This window comes from Peromyscus maniculatus, chromosome 7 (assembly GCF_049852395.1).
Source record: "Peromyscus maniculatus bairdii isolate BWxNUB_F1_BW_parent chromosome 7, HU_Pman_BW_mat_3.1, whole genome shotgun sequence".
Taxonomy (NCBI): Eukaryota; Metazoa; Chordata; class Mammalia; order Rodentia; family Cricetidae; genus Peromyscus; species Peromyscus maniculatus.
In genome coordinates this window covers 107,981,346-108,006,331 of record NC_134858.1, presented here as the reverse complement: position 1 = coordinate 108,006,331, position 24,986 = coordinate 107,981,346, and the positions used below count along the sequence as shown (strand labels likewise).

Genomic DNA, 24,986 nt, shown 5'->3' with positions numbered 1-24,986 from the left:
TTCTTTCATCAAGGGAGACTGAGAACAGGAAGCACAGGCTACAGGTCTTCAAATCCAACTCCCAGTAGCTCTAGGAATTTTCCCTAGTTTCCCAGGACATGGCCCTTCCTGGACCATGGCATATGTGTGGAGGTCAAGAGGACAAGTTGCAGGACTCAGTTTTCGCCTTCTACCATGGATCCTGGGCAGTGAACTGAGGTGCCACCACAGTGCTGATGACAAGCACTTCAATCCACCAAACCCTCGTGTATCTCAGGCTGGCCTCGGGCTTTGCATTGTAACTGACCATCTTGAAGATCGGATCCTCCTACTCTGACTTGTCAAATGCTGGCGTTACAGTATGCAGCAACATGCCTAGTTTATACTCTACCAACTGAGCCACCTCCCCAGGTCTTTACCTCCTTTTCTGTAATGATAAACAGTGTCACAAGGATTATAGTTATCCTTATAGATTTCTGTAAAATAACAGTGACCTGAGATAAGACTCGATGATCTTCCCCCATTACCTCTTTCCTACTGCTCTTCCCTGATCCACTCCACTGCCCACATACTGGTACACTTATGCCTCTGCATACCCATCCCCTCTGCCCAGGGACACTTTTCTCTACTGTATTTCCATGGTTCATCCCAAACATCTAGAAAATCTTCATTCAAACACTTCCAAATTGGGGGTATCATAATCACTCTATTTAAAATGGTAATCTCTTCCCCACCTCACACTGCTCTTTCTAAAAAAAAATCACTATATATATACATATATTTGAGACAGAGTCTCATGTAGCCCATGCTGGCTACAAAGCCATCATGTGGCCAAGAATGACCTTGACCTTCTGATCCTCTGGGCGGGCTCTCTGAGTGCTAGGATTACAGTCATGTGCTACCATGCTGGACTCCCATGGCTTGGCTCTTAAATGTCTACTGAAGGCTCCTGTGGTAAGGGCTTGATCCCTGTGTTAGTCACTTTTTGTTGCTGTAACAAAATATCTGAGCAAGCCACGTGCAGTAGTCCATGTATTCAATCCCAGCATTCAGGTGGCAAAGACAGGCAGGTCTCTGTGAGTTCAAGGCCAGCCTGGGCTACATAACAATTTCCAGGCTAACCAGGGCTATATAGTGAGACTCTGTTTCAAAAACCAGCAATCAACTCTGAGCAAATTGCTTTGGGCCAGAAATGAGGTTTAATGTGGTGGAGGTGGGTGGGTGGGTGCTGAAGCAAAGCTGTTCACCTCATGGTGGCCAGGGAGCAGAGAGAGTGAGGAAGGGTCCAAGAACAAGCTACACCCTTCAAATGCACCCCAGTGATTTGCTGCCTCCACCTGGGTCCACCACCTCTTAAAATCCATTTATCAGTGAACACTCTTTGGACTGGGGTGTAGCTTAGCATGTGTGAGCCTTGGGGTCAAGCCTTAGCACCACAACAAAGGAAGGAAAAGTCAAGTGTGGTGCTGTGTACATGCACGTAACTCTAGCACTTGGTAGGTGGAGGCAGGAGGGTCAAGAGCTCAAGGTCGGGCCTTGGCTACATAGCATAGAGACTAGCCTGGGCTATACTGCAACTGTCACAAAATTTTTAAAAAGGAGGAAGAAGAGGGAAGAAGGAGAAAGGAAAGTGCCTCGCATACAGAGAGTACCTCATAGATTCAAGTAAGTAGAAAACGATAGATTTTGAGCAACAGAACTTGCCAAATCACTTACATTGATACTTGAATATATTTTGTAAAAGATGCACAAGGAATTTCTCCCTGAGACTTCTCACCATGAACAGGCTTTTCTTTGTCACAAAATGACCACTGGAGGGAGCCGCTACCAAAACAAGTGACCACAGCTGTGTCTACCACTGATCCAAACGTCTTCTCAGACCACAGGCTTGCTATAATCTAGCCTCATCCAGTCAGATCGCCTGGGTACTAAGGTTCTCCTGTTACCATGCATGCTTGCTGACAGGCCCCTGGTATCATGGTGGTTCTGTGGCAATTTAGTCTGAGACGTAAGGCCTGTATCAGAATCCACATCCCAGCTCAGACTTTTAGGAAGCCCCAAGTAGATCTCCTTCTAGTGTGGACTGTCTTTGGTGGCTGTTCTCAGCCATCTGGTCCTCCTCACTCTTGAGAATGCACTTTGTTCCGGATACAGAAAGTCTGGCTGAGATGGTGGCAGTGCCACTGAATGACTGTTCAGTGTGTCACAGGGGACACATGTGGTCCAATCAGAAGGTGAGTGGAGTAGCAGACCCTCTTAGAGGAAGCAGCCTCCAGCTTATCCTGCGAACAAGGAAACTGTTCCTCCTAATTCTTGACAGGTGTAGCAGCCTCTCTTACTACCTGGGGAGAAGCTGCCTAAAAAGAGCTGGAGCAGAAGACCCCGCAGTTCAGGGTCCTGCAAGACCTCCAGTACTCACATTTGCATATGTATAATGCACACATATACGCACAAGAAGAATCTGTAAGTGACAGTTTTGCCCAGGCTTCACAAATAACGAGGGAAGGAACAAGGATGGCCCAAGCCAGAAGCAGCAAATGCAGCAGCTGCAAACTCAAAAACACAACCCCTCATCCGGTGGTGGTGGCCCAAGTCTGTAATGCCAGCACACAAGGAGCTGAGGCAGGAGGATCAGGAATTGGAAGACAGATTGGGTTATATAATGAGACCACAAAATGGAGGAGGGGGGACCAGAAGGAAAGGAGGAAGGGAGTAAATACTCAGACCCTATCACCTCAGAATCAGAGCTCAGAATAGACGGGGTTTAGTCAGCCAGGGGCTTGTAATCCTCACTGAGCTCAAGAACCAGAACTGAGCTCTACATTCCTGCTACACCATGGCTAGTTCCATGACAGCATCATCCTTCAGAGTTTAGAACCTAGAAAGTTTAACCCTTTTGCCAGAAATATGGGAGCATGCACATGCCCATCTCCATTAACCATCATTTCATAAGCATCTTTTTGGCTGATCTTTTTTAAAAAATGATTTATTTGTTTTTATTTTATGCATGTGAGTGCTTTGCCTGTGTGTGTGTGTGTGTGTGTGTGTGTGTGTGTGTGTGTGTGTGTGTGTATACCATGTTTGTTTATGCCTGGTTCCTAGGGAGGACAGAAGGGGGCATTGGATTCCTCAGAACTGGAGTCACAGATGGTGGTGCCATGTGGGTGTTGGGAATGGAATCCAGGTCTTCTGTAGGAGCAATTAATGCTTTTAACCACTGAGTCATTTCTCTAACCTGCGGGTTAATTTTTGAGGCTATGTCTGTCTCACGGAGCCTACGCTATCTTTGAACTCATGATCTTCCCGAAAACTGACCCCTGCAAGTTGTCCTTTGACCTCCACACACGTGCCCACACATACACATACACAAAATAAATGTGGAGGGGTGGAGTTCCATAGTGACAGGAAGGCAATGCTGAGAGACAATGCTGATTCAGACAATGCTGAAGAAATCTCATGGGGAATCCTGAGGTACCAAGTCCCTGGAGCCACACATGGGAACTGAGTGGTAGATCATCTAGCCCTTCCACTTTTGTGGCAGTCTAGCAGGGTCTTCAGGGACTCTTAAAGACACTGGCTTATCCCTGAAAGGAAAAGGATTGATCCAGGGTTCCATGCACATCTTTAGTGGAGGCAGGAAGGAAACCATACAAGCCTGGCTTCCCTTACGACCTCCACCAGATACTCGAGTGGTAGCAAACACAGAGACATCATTCTCAGAGTTGGGAAGCTGCCCACCATCTCCTTAGTACCTCAGCATCATACTTTTCGTTGATGGCAGGCTCAGTAGTGACCAACTTCATCCTGCTGGCAAACTTCAGTGAAGATAGCTGAAAAACAGACCAGATAGTTGTCAGGTGATTCACCATACACATGAGACCCCAAAGAGCAGCCTTCTTATAGGGCATGTCCTCTTCAGACTCTTCAAGTGGCTTTAACTGGTATTAATTCACTTCTTTAAGGGAACACTGATCAAAAGGGCATTTTGGGGATCTGTGGATGTAGATGAGTGATATAGATTAGCATGTGGAAGGCCCTAGGGCTCAACTCTTAGCAACAAAATATAAAATTAAAAGGGGAAACTAGGCATCGTAGCACATGTATTTATGAAGTGGAGGCAAAAAGATCAAGAGTTTAAGATCATTCTCAGTTACATATAAATTTGGAGGCCAGCTTCAGTTACATTAGACTCAGTATCAAAAATACATAAATAGGGCTGAAGAGGAGGCTCGGCAGTTAAGAGAGCTTGCTGCTCTTCCAGAGGACCCAAGTTCAGTTCCAGTACCCATGTAAGAGGCTCACAATTGCCTGTTACTCTAACTTTATGGGGGATCTGATGCCCTCTTCTGTCCTCTATGGGTACCTGCACTCACATGCACATACACATATTCATAGACACACATATACATAAATAAACACAAAATAAATCTTAATAAACAAGCAAGACCTTGGCAATGAGTTCTTCAGTAAGGTAGAGAGTGGAGCACTAGAAATAGGAAGTTGACAGAGACATATGCTGTAGCCAGGACCTCATATTGTACACTATGCAGACACTAGTCCCTTTCTTCCTTCCTTCCTTCCTTCCTTCCTTCCTTCCTTCCTTCCTTCCTTCCTTCCTTCCTTCCTTCCTCCCTCCCTCCCTCCCTCCCTCCCTCCCTTCCTTCCTTCCTTCCTTCCTTCCTTCCTTCCTTCCTTCCTCCCTCCCTCCCTCGCTCCCTCCCTCCCTCTCTCTCCTTCTTTCTTTGAGACAGAGTCTTGATATTAGGTCCAGGCTGGTCTCAAACTCACAGAGATCCGCCTTGCCTCTGCCTCCCAAATGCTGGGATTAAAGGCATGCACCACCACCACAGCACTGCACACTGGTCTATTTCTTTTTCTTTTCTTCTTTCTACAGTGCTGGTGATCACATCCAGGGCCTTGAGCTTACTACTCAGGCTTTCTCTACTGATGGGCATCCTCAGCCCCACATTGTTCTAATTCCACACCTATCCATCTTCCACCCAGATGCCTATGCTCAAGCCACCCTACAGTGATATTTTATTTGTGTTGAAATGTGATTTTATTTGTATGTTAATAAAGTTGCCTGGAGATCAGAGTTAAGAGCAAGCTATTTAGCACAAGTCCGGCGGTGGTGGCACACGCCCTTAATCCCATGGCAGGCAGAGTCTGTGTGTTCAGGGACACAGCCAAGCAGTGACCCGAACCCTTAATCTTAGTACGAACCATAGAGACCTGGAGGTCTGTATAGACAGGCAGTGACGAGGAAGTCATGTTATTGGGTTTAGAGCCAATGAGAAGGCAGAACAGAAAGGCAATAAAAGGACAGGACACAGGAAGAAGGTCTCTCTCTCAGAGGGTAGTAGGAAGGTGGTCTCAGCTCTTGGCTGCTGCTCAATCTCTGGGCTTTACCTCTGCATTTGGCTCTGTTTCTTATTTAATGAGACCGTCTACACCCCCCCACCCCGTCTACACCCCTGCCTCCGGCACTCTTCCTCTCCTCCTCCTCCTGTTAGTCTAGAATGCCGTCTACACCCCTGCCTCCGGCACTCTTCCTCTCTTCCTCCTCCTCCTGTTAGTCTAGAAAGCCCTCTACACCCCTGCCTACGGCACTCTTCCTCTCCCCATCCTGTCTGTCTTTCTACTCTCTCTGCTCTTTAAGGCCCGACTAGAAACCAGCTTCCAGCATGATGCTTCCTAGTTCTCCTTCACATGAAGGGACAGACACGGTGTCCCTCCTCTAGGAGGAACCCTGCCCTTCTTTATCCACCTCTCTTGGTCTATATTAGTAAAGTCTAAAAGAAATAACATGCAAACCATATTCATAATTAATTTTTTCCTTTATTTCCTTCTTCTGTATGTTGTCTTGAGACAAGGTCTTTATGTGTAGCCCTGGCTGTCCTGGAACTCTCTATGTAGGCCAGGCTGGCCTCAAACTCATAGAATTGCACCTGCCTCTATCTCCAGAGTGCTGGGATTAAAGGCGTGCACCACCATGCCGTGTGTGGGTCTGGGGAGAAGAGCTCAGTTGGTAAAGTACTTGACTACACAAACGTGAGGACCCAAGAACTTGAGTTTGATCGCAGAATGCATGTAAAGAAGCCTGTGTGGTGGCATGAGCTTGATCTCAAAGCTGGTGAGGTACGGACAGGTAGATCCTTGGGGTTGGCCAGCCATCTTAGCCTTAATGGGCTACCTCCAAGTTAATGAGAGAACCTGTCCCAAAAGAGAAGGTGGGGGCTGGAGAGATGACTCAGTGGGTAAGAGCACTTGTGATGAATGCAAGGGACCTGAGTTCAAATCCCATGAACCCATATAAAAGCCAGGCATTGGCTATGTGTGCTTGTAACCCCAGTGTTGGGGTTAACTGAAAGAATCTACCTCAAAAACTAAGGTTGATAGCAATAGGAGAAGACATGTAACATGCCCAGTCTTTTATCACTTTGATAGAAATAAAACTAGGACCCCACACAATCCTGATGACCTGAGTTCAATCTCTGAAACTCACAGTGGAAAAAGAGAACTAGCTCCTGAAAGTTGTCCTTTGGCCATGTGCACCCCCTACAACAATAAAAATAATGATATGTTATTATTATGATACATGCTAGAGATACAGTCTGGTGATAGGGTTATGTGTCTAGCATGTGTGAAGCCCTGGGATCAATCCCTAGCAGTGTCCAAAAGAAAAACAGGTCAGGCATGGTGATGCATGCCTGTAATCCCAATACTTAGGAGGTGGAGGCAGGAGGATGAGGAGTTCATGGTTGTTTATGGCTGTTAGTATTCTGACCCGCCCCTTGGAGTTGCTCTGCATCCTGATGTGAAAGCCTCATTTTAAAGAAAAACCCCTCCCCTTCCTCTCTCCCTCCCTCCCTCCCTCCCTCCCTCCCTCTCTCTCTCTCTCTCTCTTTCTCCCTCTCTCTCTCTCTCTCTCCCTCTCCATTCCCCCAGGTGTGCACACCTCCACTTTCCCTCCCTCCCTTCTCTTCCTTCCTGTCTCCCTCTTTCTCATCTCTCTGTTATAATAAACTCTCTTCACGTGGATGCAGCACCAGGGTGTGAGCGACTGTTCCACGAGCTGCCGCCCGCCACTGCATCTGCCCCCCCCCCCCGCCGCTGCATCTGCCCCCCGCCGCTGCATCTGCCCCCCCCCCCCCCCCCGCCGCTGCATCTGCCCCCCATGTTTCCCTACACATGTGGGACACCCTGGCCTGGCCAATTGGGATCTGGCTGCACACAAAGCTCAAAAACATCTGGCATACATGAGTATATGAGACCCTCTCAAGAAATGCCTCCCAAGAAAAAGAAGAGGAGGGAAGGAGGAGGAAGAAGAGAAGCAGAAGCTGTTCCAAAGCAGACTCGATGTCTCTTAGTGACTTCTGGGGACCCTTCTAGGACAATTATGATAGAGACCATGGGGTGGGGTGGGGCAAAACAGCCTGACCACACAGCTGCCATGACAGGCTTACTGGTAGGCAACATCCCATCCAGGAAAAGCCATAAGCTGACACTATCCAGGGATGGGCCAGGGATGAGGAATTACCTGACATCCCAAACATTCCAACCCTTAAATAAGGTTAGATAAGATGGCCAGATGTCCCTGAGCCTAGCACACACCTATTTCCCCTTTACAGGTACTCCTAGACAAATGTCAGCCAATAGGTCCTGAACCCTAGAAATCCCCTCACCCAACCTTTGCTAGATAAAAACCCTACCCTGCCTGGGCTCAGAGCTCTCTGCTTTCACCACTGCATCCAACAGAGAGAGAGAGACCAAGCTCTGAGCTTAAAATAAAGGCTCTTTGCTTTTACATATGGAATTCGGTCTCCATGGTAGTCTTTTGGGGGTCCCTCTGATCTGGGTAGAACAGAGCAGCCACGTGAGTAGGCACCCTGGAAACAGCCTCAATGCACAGATGTAGGATGAGGGGCGGAGCACAAGGCAGGCCTGAGAATGGAGCCTCACATCATGTGGGTGACTGTGATGAGGAACAGGCTTGGAAGGGGGATGGGTCACCTTGCAGTGGCCCTAAGGAAGGACTGCTGAGGTTCTTCCTCAGTGTTGTAGTTTGGTGGTTAAGAGCTCTGCCGTGGTCATATGAGTGACCTTACATAATTCTCACCACATCCTTGTACAGGGATGGAGGACCTGCCTTATGAGTTCCTGGGAGACTCATTGGTGTGGTTTCTGATGTGCTCAGTACAGAGAGATCTCAGAAGGAAGCCTAATTGTTGTTACAGGCACTAGTTTTGTGGGGATCCAAACCAGACTCCTGCTCCAAGCATGACTGTTGCTTTTGCTTCAGGGCATTGGTCCCCGCCCCGCCCCCCACACACATACGCGCACGCGTGTGCACACACACTACTGTTATTACATAAAGTAATACAATGCATGACAGGAACACATTTCAAGTATTTTTTTTTTTAATAATTAGAAAAGAGCTCGGGAGGCAGATGCAGGCAGATCTCTGTGAGTTCAAAGCTAGCCTGGCCTACAGAGTGAGTTCCAGGACAGCTAGGACTGTTACACAAAGAAACCCTGTCTCGAAAAATTTAAAAAAAAAAAGAAAAGAAAAAAACATTTAGGGAAGAGACTCATTAGCATCCACATCCCTCATATACCTTTGTTCTAAACCCCTAAGACCCTTTTTCCCTGTCTGTGGTTCAGGCCAGGGTCAGAGCTGCTGAGCAGTGAGGGAACAAGACCCTGGAGGTCTCAGGTGCCAGGAGAGCTGCTTCCTGTGCTCGGACTACTTCAGGGATGGAGCTGAGGGAAGAAGGGGCCATAAACTGTGCTGGAAGGTATCTCTCTCCTCTTTTTTTTTCCTTGGTTATGAAGTAGAGTTGGAGTTTACTAAAGATATTTTTAAATAGATTTTTAAGCACAAGGATTAAGATAAAACAGATATTCAGAAATTAAGACACTTATAGAATATACAATCATGGCTCGAAATACTGAACAACAACAGTAATAGTCACTGAGTCTCTAGAATATTAATATGGGCATAGTTAGTGATCAGAATTGCCTTCTACTTTATTAAAGATACTTTTTGCCTTTCCTCTGTATACTTTTTAGTTATATTTGAATTGTGTCCAGAGGAACAGCCAACTGATTAACCCCAAGGCTCTTCTGCTTTGTTTTGCTTGTTTTGAGATGGGGTCTCACTATGTAGCTTTGACCAGGTTGGAACTCTGTAGACCAGGCTGGCCTCAAACTCACAGAGATCCACCTGCCTTTGCCTCCTGAGTACTGGGATTAAAGGCGTGTGCCACCGCCACCCAGCCCTAAAGCATATTCTCTCTTTGTGTGTGTGTGTGTGTGGTTTTTCAAGACAGGGTTTCTCTGTGTAGTCTTGGTGCTTGTCCTGGATCCCTGGCCTCGAACTCACAGAGATCCGCCTGGCTCTGCCTCCCAAGTGCTGGGATTAAAGGCGTGAGCCATCACCGCCCAACTAAGGCACATTCTTACAGCAACACTACAATAGGAATGCTTACTACAGAGCCACCTAACCGCCTTGACACCTATATTTGGCATCATGTATTCCTATCACAGAAAGGCATATGGTGACCCCCAAATGAGTCCATGACTAAAAAGTCCCAGCATGTGCAATGACCTCCCCAAGCTGCACGGATAGAGTTCTCGAGGGTATCTATCTTAATAAGGCAGCCAGGAGGTCAAAGTTGTTATAGCTCCTCTGGGGCTCAACTGTGCTTTGTTATGAGATGAGACCAGGAGGTTCCCAAAGCCTTTCCCTGGGGTGCTGCCTCACGTCAGCCAGAGCTCTTTGGCTTGGCTTCCCATGTCCCAGGGCGCTGAGTGTGCAGCAAGAGTGCTGTCCCTGTGCTGGGACAATCCCTAATGCATTCAGACGGGAGGCCCCACAGGCATGTCTTGCCTCACAGCATCCCTGGAAATGACCCAGTTCACCTAAGTGAATTCTCCAGATAGCTGAAGCTTGCCTTCAGCATTCACAGTGGTAAAATGGCTAGGGACCCTTTTCCAAACCTGTCTTATGACACGGTACTTTAGAGGAGAGAGGGAAGCCCAGCCTGGAGTGGATGCACATTGCTGTGTCGGACACCGATCCTGTCTAACGTGTTCATGATGCCCCTCCTCAAGCCACCTGTGTCCTGTACTGGGCTATCTCTCTGTGTCACCTCTGTGTGCACCGCTCTGCCCTCTTCAGACTCTGTCATGGCTCCAGCCATGTGCAGGAGAATAGCCAGAACCATCAAGGCCCTGAAACTTTTCTCTTTCCTTCTTAGACCTGTAGAGCAGCACAGTGTCCCTGGCATGAGTCTCATTTCCAGCCTTGCCAACGCCTCTACCAGAACACTGTGCATCCTGCTGCCAATCTCTAATGCACCATCACCTCTACCAGAACACTGTGCATCCTGCTGCCAATCTCTAATGTACCATCACCTCTACCAGAACACTGTGCATCCTGCTGCCAATCTCTGATTCACCATCACCTCTACCAGAACACTGTGCATCCTGCTGCCAATCTCTAATGCACCATCACCTCTACCAGAACACTGTGCATCCTGCTGCCAATCTCTAATGCACCATCACCTCTACCAGAACACTGTGCATCCTGCTGCCAGTCTTCTGATGCCACCCACTTCAGTGCCTACCTAAGCGTCAGGAAATAAAAAAAGTCCCTTCCCCTCCCTGGCCTCTGGTGGAGGTTTCTTCCACCCAGGACTCTAAGTGACTTAGGGCCAGGACTTTTCTTTCTGGATTGGGCTCTGATGCATCTCTACTAACTATTCACCTCACAAGAGCAGCACCCCCAAACATGTTCTTTGTCTCCACAAAACTCTCACTACGCCCTCCTTGTATAAGCCCACAAGGTTAAGCCTGCCTCACACCTTAGCTTCTTCCTTAATACAGTTTATTGCTTGGTATTCAGACCCCAGTCTCTGTCACCCTCAGCAACTGTGGCTCAGATTCATGCCTGTAGTCCCTGACAATGCCATGGATAGTGTACCATCTGAGCCATTGGCTGTTTCTACATACCGTTTCTTCTAACTGGGCTGCTTCTCCATAGATGTTTGTCACAAGGACCATATTGCAGTTTCCCCCTGCAGAAAGCAAAACACAGGACAGTCTACAATCATGTAAGTTTTCTAACAAGAGAATCCCTTAGGGTTGACAGAGTTGTTATGGACTCAATGTTCGTATCCCCATAATATTCATATAATTCCAACTCTAAACACCCACTCTGATGTACCTGGAGGGGGGCCTTTGAGAGGTAATTACATTTAGATGAGGTCTTGCATCTACAGCCCCTATGATGGGGTTATTGTCTTTGTAAGATAAGAAAATCATATCATTCTTTCTACAAGATGTGGCCATCTGCAGCCAGGCAGTGGTGGCGCACACCTTTAATCCCAGCACTCGGGAGGCAGTGGCAGGTGGATCTCTGTGAGTTCGAGGCCAGACTGGGCTACAGAGTGAGTTCCAGGACAGGCTCCAAAGCTACACAGAGAAACCCTGTCCCGAAAAACCAAAAACCAAAAAAACAAAACACAAACAAACAAATAAAAAGAAGTGGCCATCTGCAAGCCAAGAATGGAATCTATTGGCACCTTGATCTTGGCCTTGCCAGCCTATATAACCATGAAAAACAGTTGGTCACCTAAGCCTCCCAGACTATGGTCCTTTAACAGTCCATGCTGACTTAGAGGCAGAAGAGACAACCCTAGTCTGCCTGAGGCTAGGAGGCAAGAGACAGAGAGGTGAGGATAGAGAGACACCACAAGATGTACACAAAAGGAACCAGGAGAGAACAGCAACTCTGGAGACTGGAGAAAGCCCAGGAGGGAAGGTGAGAGTTAGAGCTGTGCTCATGGCATCACAGGAATGATGACCAGAAACCAGGGACTGTGTCACGAGGCCCAACACAAAGCCCTAGACAGGTGGGGATGACAGGGTGGCTCCCACTGTTGTGTCCAGGAAGGTAGAAAGGAAAAGAGGGAAATGATAGGAGAGGCCCTTTCTCTGAGTCTCCAAGGCCACACAGGTCTCTGTCAATCATTTTAGGGACAAGGGGGAAGGAGAAAATGTTCCCAGCAGAGGCAAAAGCTTGAGACTCTCTAGTCTAAGGCATGAACAGCAAGAGTGCAAGAAGAAGGCTTGTCTGTGTGTCTAACTGCATCATTCCTGAAGAGCTGTAAGGAACTTCATTGCCCTGGGACAAAGGGATTCTCTGATCCTGAACGGCAGATGAACCTGGCCTAGCCCTCCCCAGGACACAGACCCTCACTTCTGAGGATCAACCACACCCTCACCTAAGGAGTCTTTCAGAGCATGGGTGAGCTTGCACTGCCGGAAAGGGATGTGGTCCCGCTTCTGGTCCCCAAGGGCAATGATGGCCTGCTCCAGGAATGACAGCGACTTGTTGATGTAGGTGGCTTCCTTTAGGACTCTACCTTCCGACTGCAAACAAAATGTCCGGTCATTCATGACAGAGGAGGGAGGCTACCCTATTAAGATTGTCTACCCTTCCTAGTTTATAGTGATGCAAAAGTCTACAGCCAGGCTGGAGCCTCCTTCCCAGAACCAGGATCTTTTCCTCCAAGTTGGGAGTGTTTTCCTTCTTGGGCTACTGATAATGGTAATAGTAAAACTCACAGGGAACCATGCAGTAGTGGTACATGCCCTGAATCCCAGCACTCAAGAGGCAGAGACAGGATCTTTGTGAATTCAAGGCCAGTCTGGTCTACAGAGCTAGTTCTAGGACAGCCAGGGACCCTGTCTTGAAAAACCAACCAATCAAACAAACAACAATAAAAACCTCACAGGAAGCCGGGCAGTGGTGCCGCACGCCTTTAATCCCATCACTCAGGAGGCAGAGGCAGGCGGATCTCTGAGTTCAAAAGGCCAGCTTTGTCTACAGAGCGAGTTCCAGGACAGCCAGGGCTACACAGAGAAACCCTGTCTTGAAAAACAAGAAAACAAACAAACAAAAAGAATACGTCCATGAATAATCATATGATACTCATTCCAAGACTCACCCTGATACAAATGCACATGAAATACCTGAGCAAGTATAATATTCACACAAATATAGTAATACACACAAATGCAAATGCTCCTCTAAATGCTCTTGTGAAAATTTTTTGTTAAAATATGTTTGAAATTAAATATGCATGTAAATACTCATATCCATACAGAGAGACCATACCAGTGCGGAGCATTTGCTGAGCAATTACTGACTACAGGTGAGAGATAACTACAAGGAACCCAAATCTTTCCCATCAAAATAATGTTCGGGCCGGGCAGTAGTGGCACACGCCTTTAATCCCAGCACTTGGGAGGCAGAGGCAGGCGGATCTCTGTGAGTTCCAGGCCAGCCTGGTCTACAGAGTGAGATCCAGGAAAGGCACAAAGCTACACAGAGAAACCTTGTCTCGAAAAACAAAAAACAAAAACAAAACAAAACAAAACAAAACAAACAACAACAACAAAAAAAACCAAAAACGTTCACAGGAATGAACCTTCTGTGATGCTACTGCATTCTCCCTACCTTGTAAAACTGTTTATGCAGAGACTTTGCTGGATTTTCAAAACTTGATGACTCAGAGATGCTGACACGTTCCCCCAATTCCTTTGCACCAATTTTCACCAGTCACCAAAGTCTGTGAGGTCAGACCCCAGCCAATGGAGAAATGACACAGCACTCTTGTGTTAGGATAAAGACCTGTCTTATTTTTGGCTGGGTGTACTTGTTACCTGAATGAAGCAATGTTCCCTCTGGCAGAGGTAAAAGCTTACTTCAGTTTACTTTCACTTTGTGTGATGCGGGTGAGGTCCCCGTGATGCGGTGAGGTCCCTCATTTCTAGCATAGACACTAAGTTCCCATGGAGTACGGACTACACCCTGCAGCTGCTGCTCTACCTCCAGCGACTCCCTTGCTGCGATCCACTCCACCCGGTCGTTCTCAGGCATTCAGTGTGGGATAGGCACACACAGGCTCTACCCCACAGGGCCTGGGAGGGCACACACGGGCTCTACGCCACAGGGCCTGGGAGGGCACACACGGGCTCTACGCCACAGGGCCTGGGGGGGCACACACGGGCTCTACGCCACAGGGCCTGGGGGGGCACACACGGGCTCTACGCCACAGGGCCTGGGAGGGCACACACGGGCTCTACCCCACAGGGCCTGGGGGGGGCACACACGGGCTCTACCCCACAGGGCCTGGGGGGGCACACACGGGCTCTACCCCACAGGGCCTTGGAGGGCACACACGGGCTCTACCCCACAGGGCCTGGGAGGGCACACACGGGCTCTACCCCACAGGGCCTGGGGGGGTACACACGGGCTCTACGCCACAGGACCTGGGGGGGGGCACACACGGGCTCTATGCCACAGGTCCCAGGAGGGCACACACAGGCTCTATGCCACGGGGCCTGGGGGGGGGCACACATGGGCTCTACGCCACAGGGCCTGGGGGGGCACACACAGGCTCTACCCCACAAGGCCCATGGCTTGTTGACAGGGTATCCCACACCCTCACTTACCCCTGTCTTCCCGAGCCTCTCTGAGCCAGCCAGATCTACCAAGTTGATTTTGGAAGTGATATACTTTTCATCTGATAAGGTCCGTGAGTGGGCCTACAAAAACATCCAAACAATTCAGAACGCATTGGGAGGAGTTTCTGATTGGGGGCACCCACAGGAGTCACTAGTCCTTCTCAGGCCGGACAAAGAACCTGCACCTACCTCCATGTAGATGGTGAAAATGCAGTGTGACCTGGATGAATTTTTGTTCATTGTGTGGGAGGCTATGATCCTGTTGGTCTCTCCCTGAAGAGGAAATATGTGCGACATTTTGAAAACTGAAAACAAGGTATCTGAGTAATTTTCCAATACTCATATCATTATGATCAGCCGGGCCTTCTGTAGCTAGAGTTTTCCTGCCTTGCCCACAGTCAGGACAAATCTCTATCACCCGCCAGTCCCACAGTCACTCAGACCCGACCAAGTAAACACAGAGACTTATATTGTATACAAATTTGAAATTGATATTGTTAGAAAATGCTATATGTATATTTCTAATTGTACTTATACCATTCATTTAACAATGTAATGCAATTTTCCGATCCTTGAATGTTATTATTACCAACTATTAGGATATAAAGAAATGAAAGTTAGTAGTTAGACATTACAATAGAACTTGTCATATTAGATATGTTTTAAAAATTGAGCAGATATATTTTAGATAGACAGGTCATCTTCAAACCCTTCAGAGATCTACAGAATATGGCATTTAAAATGTTTTAATAACTTAGAAAATTTTTCTTTTTTGTTATGACTATGAGACATGTCGGCTCCTGGCAGTACCAATCTACTTCAGAGAAAATATGGGCATTGAAGAAACTGCATATGGAGTTAACTTTCACTGTGGCAAAAGTTAGCCACTGGACAACAAAGTATCCTCGAACCAACTGCTGACAAACAGGAGAGACAGGACATGAAACAAAGGACTACTGATTCTTGCCAAAACAAGTGTGGTTATGGCTTTATCAAAAGGCATCTTCTGAGGCCAGGACGATATGGCACCATCCCTGAAGTGGCCTTCGCAATCCGGAAAAGGTACAGTGCCCTTTTCTTTGAAGGCAGCTGAATAGGCAGTGGGCCGATGGCTTCTGATGTGCAATGGAACAGTAGCTGAAACAGTTATTCTTGAAGAGTAATTAAGCTCATGCCTCTCAATAGTAGACTGGCATTTAATAGAGGGATGTGGAGAAGAACAGGATGCTGAGATGAAGCCATATATACACAGCCAAGAAGAATGGACAGCTGAATTAAAAAACCATCAACAATTTCCAGAATTTAAAATCCTGAATCATGACAGGACACTAGTGGAATTCAGGTGTTTCTGGTACATGGACTGCTCTCACCCAATGTAAGGTTGAACTGTTGACCTTGTGTACATCCTAATTCACAAATGAGTCTGTCAGATATGCTAAGCCTATAGGCTGAAGATGATGCCCCAACACTGCGGAGAAACCTCAGGTGACTGTCCAGGCAGCTGGTTGTTTCTGTCAACTCACAAATTTTTTTGGAAGTTGCTTGCATGCACTTCCTGTTTTTATTTTTGTTATGTAATATTATTTCCTTCTTGGGTCTCTTAGGGAGTTGAAGACTAGTTAGGATAGAAAGAGAATTAGGTACATTTTGGACTGACCAAAATAGGATAGATAGTGGAATTATTTTCTCTTAATTTGTCAAATACAAACGGACTAGACATTGTTTAGGTATTTATTACTTGTATATATTGTATATAGTTATTGTACTTTTGTATATAGTTTTTATTATGTTAGTTATAACCTTTTTCCTTTTTTCTTTTTATTAAAATAGAAAAGGGGAAATATGGTGGTATTTTATTTGTACTGAAATGTGATTTTAATTGTATGTTAATAAATAAAGTTTCCTGGGCATCAGAGCTATTAGAGCCATAGCAAAAGCTGGGCGTTGGTGGTGTATGCCTTTAATCCCAGCACTTGGTAGGCAGAGCTAGGTAGATCTCTGTGTGTTCAAGGATATAGCCAGCATTGGAGACACACACCTTTAATCTCAATAACATAGAAGACCTGGAGGGCTGTACAACAGACAGTGACGAAGCAGTCATGTGGTTGGTTTTACAACCAATGAGAAGGCAGAACAGAAAGTCTATATAAAGACAAACAGACAGGAAGTAGCTCTCTTTCGGAGAGGTCTCTTGGCTGAAGAGGCTAGCTGCAGCAGGCGGGTAAGGCTCTTAGCTCTGATCTCTTGGCTTTCTTCTTTGCATTGGTTCTGTGTTTCTTATTTAATAAGACAGTTACATCTACAGCCTTCTGGGAAAATATCTTTTGAAAACTAATAAAAGGGAACAAACTGGAGTTTGGACCTATATTTTCACGTTCTGATGATATCTGGAGTGAAGTGTACAAACTGGCATTTTCTGAAGAGTGAGACATGGTGGTAAGAATCAAGATAGAGAGATGCCTCAGTGGTTAAGAGCATTGCTGCTCTTGCAGAGGACCCAAGTTCAATCCCCAGCACCCACATGGTGAACTGCCTCTAACTCCAGTTCCAGGGATCCAGAGCCCTCTTCTGACTTCAGTAGGTCTTGCCTGCAAGTAGTATACACATACATGCAGGAAAATACTCATAGATATAAAAGTATAACATAAAAATAAACATTTTACAAAAAAAGTAAGAGGCTTAAGATGTTCAAGAACATTGAATTGGAATCAACTGCCTATCCAACTATCAGAGATCTATAGTACATAGGAATGCTAGGCAGTCAAGAAAATAATGATAAATCATGTGCTTGTTCATTTCTTTGCTTATTTTGGAGATAGGGTCTTACTCTGTAGCTCTGGATACCCTGGAACTCACTCTGTAGACCAGATTGACTTCAAACTCAATAGACCCTTCTGCCTCTGCCTCCCAAGTGCTGGTGTTACAGGTGTGAGTCATTGTATCCAGTTTGACAAATATTTTTTTAATTAATATTTAAGTTAGCATACAAAGTGATGGGTTTAATGGGGCATTTTCATACACACACATCATTATGCTTTGTTTTTATTCATCACTGACAGGTTTTAATAACTGAAAAATGCAGAATCTAAAATCATACTATGGTAAAAGTCATACAAAAGTACCAATAGTAAAACCACGCATGGGTCAGCAAGATGGCTCAGCTGAATGGCCTGTCCTGACCTATACCCACTAGGGTACCAATTCTAGAACAGGGCTCACGCTATGCTATGGCTATCGTGGGTCTTTCCCACTCCCTCTTCAACCCCATGGTGAACTTCTTTTATTGTTGTAGTTATTTTAAAAATCATCTTATTTTATGTGTACGGGTGTTTTATTTATATGTCACCTGTGAGCCTGGTGCCTTCAGGGGCCAAAAGGGGCTGTCACATCCCCTGGAACTGGAATTGCACAGTTTAGCCTCCATTGAGGTGCTGGGAATTGAACCTGGGTTCTCTGGAAGAACAGCCAGTGCTCTTAACCACCGAATGACCGACCTCTCCAGCCCCACAGTGAGCTTCTTTAGGCTTCTTATTTGTCCTTGTACCACCAGAGCTCAGCAAAGACATGATTCGGAAAGGCATCAATATTTGAGGAACTGTTGTTAAGAAAGTGCCTCACCTTTGATCCCAGCACCCAGGAGGCAGAGGAGGTGGATCTCTGTGAGTTCAAGGCCAGGCCAGTCTGGTCTACAAAGCAAGTTCAAAAAAAAAGGTAAATGCCTTGTTCAAGAAATGTTATGCAAGCTGCTGGGGGTGGGGAGGGTCATCACTGATCTTACCCAGTGGGGAACACTGAATGCTACAATACTGACCTGCCAGGCATGACGTGCCCACTGGTACAATGGTGGCATGATGGTTATGGTAGTAACTAATCACTTTCTGATTGAATTTGGGGCCTGCTCCATAGAAAAGAATTCATGCCTGGTACTGTAAACCTAGAGAAATGTCCATGGCTTGGGAGGACATTGGTTGGGGTGGGGGTGACAACATATACTCATTATTTTGCTAAATGGACATGTTGGTTTTTTGAGATAGGGTTTTCTGTGTAGTCCTGGCTGTTCTGGAACTTGCTCTATAGACCAGGCTGGCCTTGAATTCACAGAGATCCTCTTGCCTCTGCCTCCTGAGGGCTGGGAATAAAAGCTCGCACCACCACCTCCCGGCTCTAAATATTTATATTTATACCTATAGATCAGTGCTGCTCTCAGCCTTAGCCAGAGAAACTTCTTTCTGCAATGGACAGTAGCTAATGGAAAGATCCATAACTGGTCACAGTGCTGGAAACAGTAATTATTTTTTTTTAAAGATTTATTTATTTATTATGTATACAGCATATATGACTGCAGGCCAGAAGAGGGCACCAGATCTCATTGCAGGTGGTTATGAGCCACCATGTGGTTGCTGGGAATTGAACTCAGGACCTCTGGAAGAGCAGTCAGTGCTCTTAATCTCTGAGCCATCTCTCCAGCTCTGAAAATAGTAATTATTGAGTGCCCAAGCCTAAATGAGGTGTACATGTCAAACCCTGCCCCCCACACATACTAGGCTCAGAGAACATCATGTAAGAGTGTGGTACTTTGAGGGTTGGAGAGATGGCTCAGAGGTTAAGAGCACTGGCTGCTCTTCCAGAGGTCCAGATTTCAATTCCCAGGAACCATATGGTGGCTCACAACCACCCACAATGAGATCTGGTACCCTCTCTGGCCTGCAGGCATACATGCAGGCAGAACATTGTCCTCAAACTCGCTCTCTAGACCAAGCTGGCCTCGAAGCAGGCAGAACATTGTATGCATAATATATAGAAGAACATAATAAATAAATTTTTAAAAAAGTGTTGTAGTTTGAAAGAAAATGGACCCCAAAGGGAGAGGCACTATTAGAAGATGTGGCCTTGTTGAAGTAGGTATGACCTTCTTAGAGGAAGTATGTCACTGTGGGGGCGGGTCTTGAAGTCTGCTATGATTAAGATACTGCCCAGTGTCTCAGACCACTGCCTGTTGCCTGTGAGTCAAAATGTAAGACTCTCAGCTCCTGCTCTAACACCTTGCTTCCCACCATGATAATGGACTGAACCTCTGAACTGTAAGCTGCCACCACAATTAAATGTTTTCCTTTATAAGAGTTGCTGTGAGTTGGGGTTTTAGCTCAGTGGTAGAGTGCTTGCCTAGCAAGTGCAAGGCCCTGAGTTTGATCCTCAGCTTAAAAAAAAAAAGAGTTGCCATGGTCATGGTGTCTCTTCACAACAAAGAGTCTTCGAAAAGAATGGAAGAGCTGGAGGATGAGGAAGAGTGAGGTGAAATGTTATTTTCACAGCATTGAAATCATGAAGTCAGCTATGGTTTGCTGCACAATATCAAGCCATAGGACCCGATTATTCAGAAAGAGAAACCTTCCTATTGCAAAACTCCCAAAGTGGATGGCAGGAATATTTACATGAATGAATCCCTGAGACTGCAAGAAAGTACAGAAAACATGGGGGCAGACACAAAGGGAAGCAGGAATCCAGCTCCTAGTGTCCTGAGGGTGCTTGCATTCTAACGCTGGAAGTCAGTTGCCCTAGACAATGAAATTGACTTGTTATAGAGCTGTCTGTCTCCTGTTTCCCCCAGAGCCATTTGCTCTCCACAGTCCAAGGAAAGACCTGTGGCTCCTTGTCTCCTTCCCTAACTACTCGGACCTGCAGCTCCCTGGACCCACTCAAAGGATGTTCATATTCAAAGGATGATGGAATCTCTATCTAGAGCCAACTGTTCACATTCCAGGTCAAGACTTTCCCTCCTTTCCCAAGAGAAGATTTGCTTACAATTAAAAATAAAAACAGCACCCTGGAATTACACTCCCTCACTCCGGACAGAAGGCGCCTTCTCTAGTTCTGCTCACTTCTATTGGAGAAAATGAGAGTGGCAGCTGGAGAGATGGCTCAGAGGTTAAGAGCACTGGCTGCTCTTCCAGAGGTCCTGAGTTCAATTCCCAGCACCTGCTTGTGGGTTCACAACCATCTATAACTGTAGTCCCATGGGATCTGATACCATTTTCTGGTGTTTAGATATATACATAAAAAGTAAATAAATACATTTTTTTAAAAAAAAGAAAATAAATAAATAAATAAAATAAATAAAAACAGGATAGAACCATTGCTCAGTGGCAGAACAGATGCTTAGTCCCTCACTCAACTCCCAGAGCCCAAACCCAAACCCAAAGGAACTCAACCTCATCAACCGCTTTGAATGTGTTCATAGTTCCAGGGGATCTGATGCCCCCTCTTGGCTTCCTCAGACTCCTGCATGCACATGATGCAAATACATACACTCAGGCACACACACACATATAATAAATCTTTTAGAAAGGAAAGGAAAGAAAAGGGAGGGAGGGAGGGAAAAAGGAACCAAACTGAGCAGCTTTCCTCTCTCCCCCTCTTCCCCTCCCCCTCCCTCTCTCTGCTCTCCTTTCAGGTGGACCAGGCAGCCTCAAGCTTGCTGTGCAGCTGAGAATGACATTGAACTCCTGATTCTCCTGCTTCCACCTCCTACATGTGCTCACTGTAACCACGAGCATGTGCCAACTGGCTTTATGTGGGGGATGTTTCTTGAACGTGTGTGTGTGTGTGTGTGTGTGTGTGTGTGTGTGTGTGTGTGTGTGTGTGTTTGATGTGTGTTTGATAGAGGGTCTATAGCACAACCTAGTTTCAAACTCACCCTGCTTCAGCTTCTCAAGTAATAAGATTTACAGGCCCCAACAGACATTTTAATCACAGTAACTAGCCGGGCGGTGGTGGTGCACGCCTTTAATCCCAGCACTCGGGAGGCAGAGGCAGGCAGATCTCTGTGAGTTCAAGGCCAGCCTGGGCTACAGAGTGAGTTCCAGGACAGGCTCCAAAGCTACACAGAGAAACCCTGTCTCGAAAAACAAAAACAAAACAAAACAAAAGAAAAAGATGATTATAATGCTTCAATGCCTCACTTCCACTTTCTTATGTATTTTGGTTACACTGTTCAAATGCTCAGAACTTTATAAAGGTATTTATGAGGTAAAAGAAAATCATTGCCCAAATAGGTTTTGTTTGTTTTTTTTTTTTTTGTTTTTTTTTTTGTTTGTTTTTGTTTTTTTTTTCTGTCCTGGAACTCACTCTGTAGACCAGGCTGGCCTCAAACTCAGAGATCTGCCTGTCTTTGCCTCCCAAGTGCTGGGATTAAAGGTGTCTGCCACCACCTCCCAGCTGCCAAAAATAGGACTTTCTTTCAATATTGAAAGTAAAGTAAGGCCATTTTCAAACAACCACAAGAAAACACTTTTGGTGCCTGTCCTGGACCTTGCTCTGTAGACCAGGCTGGCCTCGAACTCACAGAGATCCACCTGGCTCTGTCTCCTGAGTGCTGGGATTAAAGGCGTGCACCACCACCACCTGGCAAGAAAACACTTCATTACCAGCCACTTTTGCACACATGAGAAGAAAATAATCCCACACAGATGGTAGAGGGAAAACAAGCAAAGAAAACGATGAACATAAAACTCCGCAGAGTAGTAGTAACAGTGCCGTGCAGTTTAAGAACACGCTAGGTGTGGTGGCGTACACCTTAATCCTGGTACTCAGGAGGCAGAGGCTGGTGGATCTCTGTGAGTTCAAGGTCAGCCAGGACTACATACTGAGTTCCAGGACAGCCAGAGCTATGGAGAAACCCTGTCTCAAAAAAGCCATAATAAGTCAAGATTCCTCTAAGATGTCACTCACTGCTTCTGCCACCGGGGAAGTGCTTTCATTCCGTGAACTCAAGGGCTAATGGTACAAATCACCCATGCAATTTTTTTTTTGAGACAAGGTTTCTCTGTGTAACAGCTTTGGCTGTCCTTGAACTTGCTCTGTAGACCAGGCTGGCCTTGAACTCACAGAGATCCACTTGCCTCTGCCTCCCAAGTGCTGGGACTAAAGGTGTGCACCACCACAGCCTGGCCCATGTGATCTTTTAAAAAAAGTTTTGTTAATTATAATTTTTGTTTGTTTGACCTTGCACAGGTTGGCTATGAGCTCTTAAATTCACCTACCTCAGCCTCTTAAATGCTGAAATTAGGGGTGCACCATCACACTTGACTGTTGTATATACCATAAAAGGCACTATTCTGCTATCTTTTGTAATGCAATGATTTTTAGTAAATGTACAGAATTGCACAACCATTAGCACAAGCCTATTTTAGAACTGCCCCATCACCCCAAAAGCTGCCTGGGGCCCATGTACAGCCCCTTTCCACTCCCTTCCCAGGCACCACTGAGCTTCTTAATGGCTTTTGGGGCGGGTTGTTTTGTTTTGTTTGACAAGGCTTATTTAACAGCCCTGGCTGTCCTGGAACTTGCTTTTTAACCAGGCTGGCTTCACTCATAGAGATCCACCTGCCACTGCTTCTTGCATGCTGGGCTAAAGGTGCCCATCTTAGCAGTGCTGAGGACCAAACTCAACCTTGTGCATGTCAGGCAAGTACTCTGCCACTGGGTTACACTCCCAGCCCACCATATGTCTTTTCTTTCAGTTAACATTACATCACTTCTGAATTGCAGATGTGGTTGCATATACTTGTAACCCCATCTCTTGGCAGGCTGAGGTAGGGAGGCAGTGAGTTCAAGGTCAGCCTGGCCAACTGTAGAAACCCTAATAAAAACAATAATATAAGCGTCCGTGTGTTTATTTTATAAGTGGGCTGTCAGACTGCCGGGGCTTGGCGGGACTCGGAGAGAAAACTCTCCAGTTTCAAATTTAAATTTGAAAATTAGAGCTGTGGGCTGGAGAGATGGCTCATTGGTTAAGAACAGTGGCTGTTCTTCCAGAGGACCAGGTTTCATTTCCCAGCATCCACATGGCAGCTCACAACTGTCTGTAACTCCAGTTCCATGGGATCCAACACCCTCATACTGATATACATGCAGGCAAAACACCAATGCACATAAAATTAAAAGAAGAAAATAAAGAAAAGAAAAATGGAAATAGATTTACAAAGAAAAGAAAAGAAAATTAGAGCTGTGAGATGGCTCAGTGGGTAAAGGTGTCTACCGCCAACCTGATGACCTGAATTCAGTCCCTAGGACCTACATGGTAGATGGAGAGACTGATTTCTGTAAGTTGTCCTCTGACCTATGAACACATACACACACACATACAATAAATAATACACATAAAGACTCATATGCGCCGGGCAGTGGTGGCGCACGCCTTTAATCCCAGCACTCGGGAAGCAGAGCCAGGCGGATCTCTGTGAGTTCGAGGCCAGCCTGGACTACCAAGTGAGTTCCAGGAAAGGCGCAAAGCTACACAGAGAAACCCTGTCTCAAAAAACCAAAAAAAAAAAAAAAAAAGACTCATATGCAAATGTTCATAGTATCAGCATTATTCATAGTTACCAAAAATTGTCTCCCACAAAATCTTTTAGGCAGTGAATAGATAAACATCTCTACTGCTGTGGGATGGTCTGTATGTCAAATGTGTTGCTCTGATTGGTTAATAAATAAGACACTGATTGGCCAGTAGCCAGGCAGGAAGTATAGGCGGGACTAACAGAGAGGAGAATTGAGAGAACAGGAAGGTGGACAAGCAGCATGTGAAGATGCCGGTAAGCCACAAGCCACGTGGCAAGGTATAGATTTATGGAAATGGATTAATTTAAGATGTAAGAACTAGATAGCTAGAAGCCTGAGCCATTAGGCCAAACAGTTTAAATAATATAAGCGTCCGTGTGGTTATTTTATAAATGGGCTGTCAGACTGCCGGGGCTTGGTGGGACTCGGAGAGAAAACTCTTCAGCTACACTCTAGAGTGGAAAATTACTGAGTAGTAAGAGGAAACGGTCGGGGCGCGGGGGGTGGGGGGGTGGGGGGGGATGGCAGACAGAATGATGATGTGTTCTGCAACATAAATAAACCTTGGAAACATTCAGCAGTCAGCCACAGAAGGCCAAATATTGAAGGACTCCATGCACATAGAAAGTCCAGAATACCCACATAAAGAGCCAGAAAGTAGCTGAGTGGTGGTGGCGCACACCTCTAATCCCAGCACTTGGGAGGCAGAGGCAGGCAGATCTCAGTGAGTTTGAGGCTAGCCTGGTCTACAAATTGAGTTCCTGTTACACAGAGAAACCCTGTCTAAAAAACACCAAAAAAAAAATTCAACTATGTAAGGCCAGTCAGGATGGTGCAGATCTGTAACCCCAGCTACTCAAGAGGTGAAGGCAGGAGGGTCACAAGTTCAAGCCCACCCGGCTACAGAATGACTTCATAGCCAGCCTGGGCATCTTTGTTTTTTTGCGATAAAGTCTCACTATGTACCCCATGCTGGCCTTAAATTCAGCCATCTTCTTGCCTTAGCCTCCCAAGTGCTGGGATTACAGGAATGTACTATTATAATTGGCTCAGCCTGGGTAATTTATTGAGAATCTGTCTTTAAATAGAGAAGTACATAGGAGAGGCTGGAGAGATGGCTCAGCAGTTAA

The 24,986-nt window shown here is 46.2% G+C and overlaps 1 protein-coding gene across 6 annotated transcripts in view; it reads right to left on the bottom strand.

The window, feature by feature from the left end:
* Kif9 (kinesin family member 9) overlaps window positions 1-24,986 on the bottom strand; it is a 61,909-nt gene that overhangs the window by 20,292 nt on the left and 16,631 nt on the right. For all 6 annotated transcript variants that reach the window (XM_076577156.1, XM_042281750.2, XM_042281751.2 and 3 more), the window contains 5 exons: window positions 14,707-14,790; window positions 14,506-14,598; window positions 12,270-12,417; window positions 10,996-11,060; window positions 3,732-3,809 (listed from right to left, as the gene is read on the bottom strand). In XM_076577156.1, the coding sequence (XP_076433271.1) occupies window positions 3,732-3,809; window positions 10,996-11,060; window positions 12,270-12,417; window positions 14,506-14,598; window positions 14,707-14,790 (468 nt within the window). The remainder of the gene's footprint in view (window positions 1-3,731; window positions 3,810-10,995; window positions 11,061-12,269; window positions 12,418-14,505; window positions 14,599-14,706; window positions 14,791-24,986) is intronic.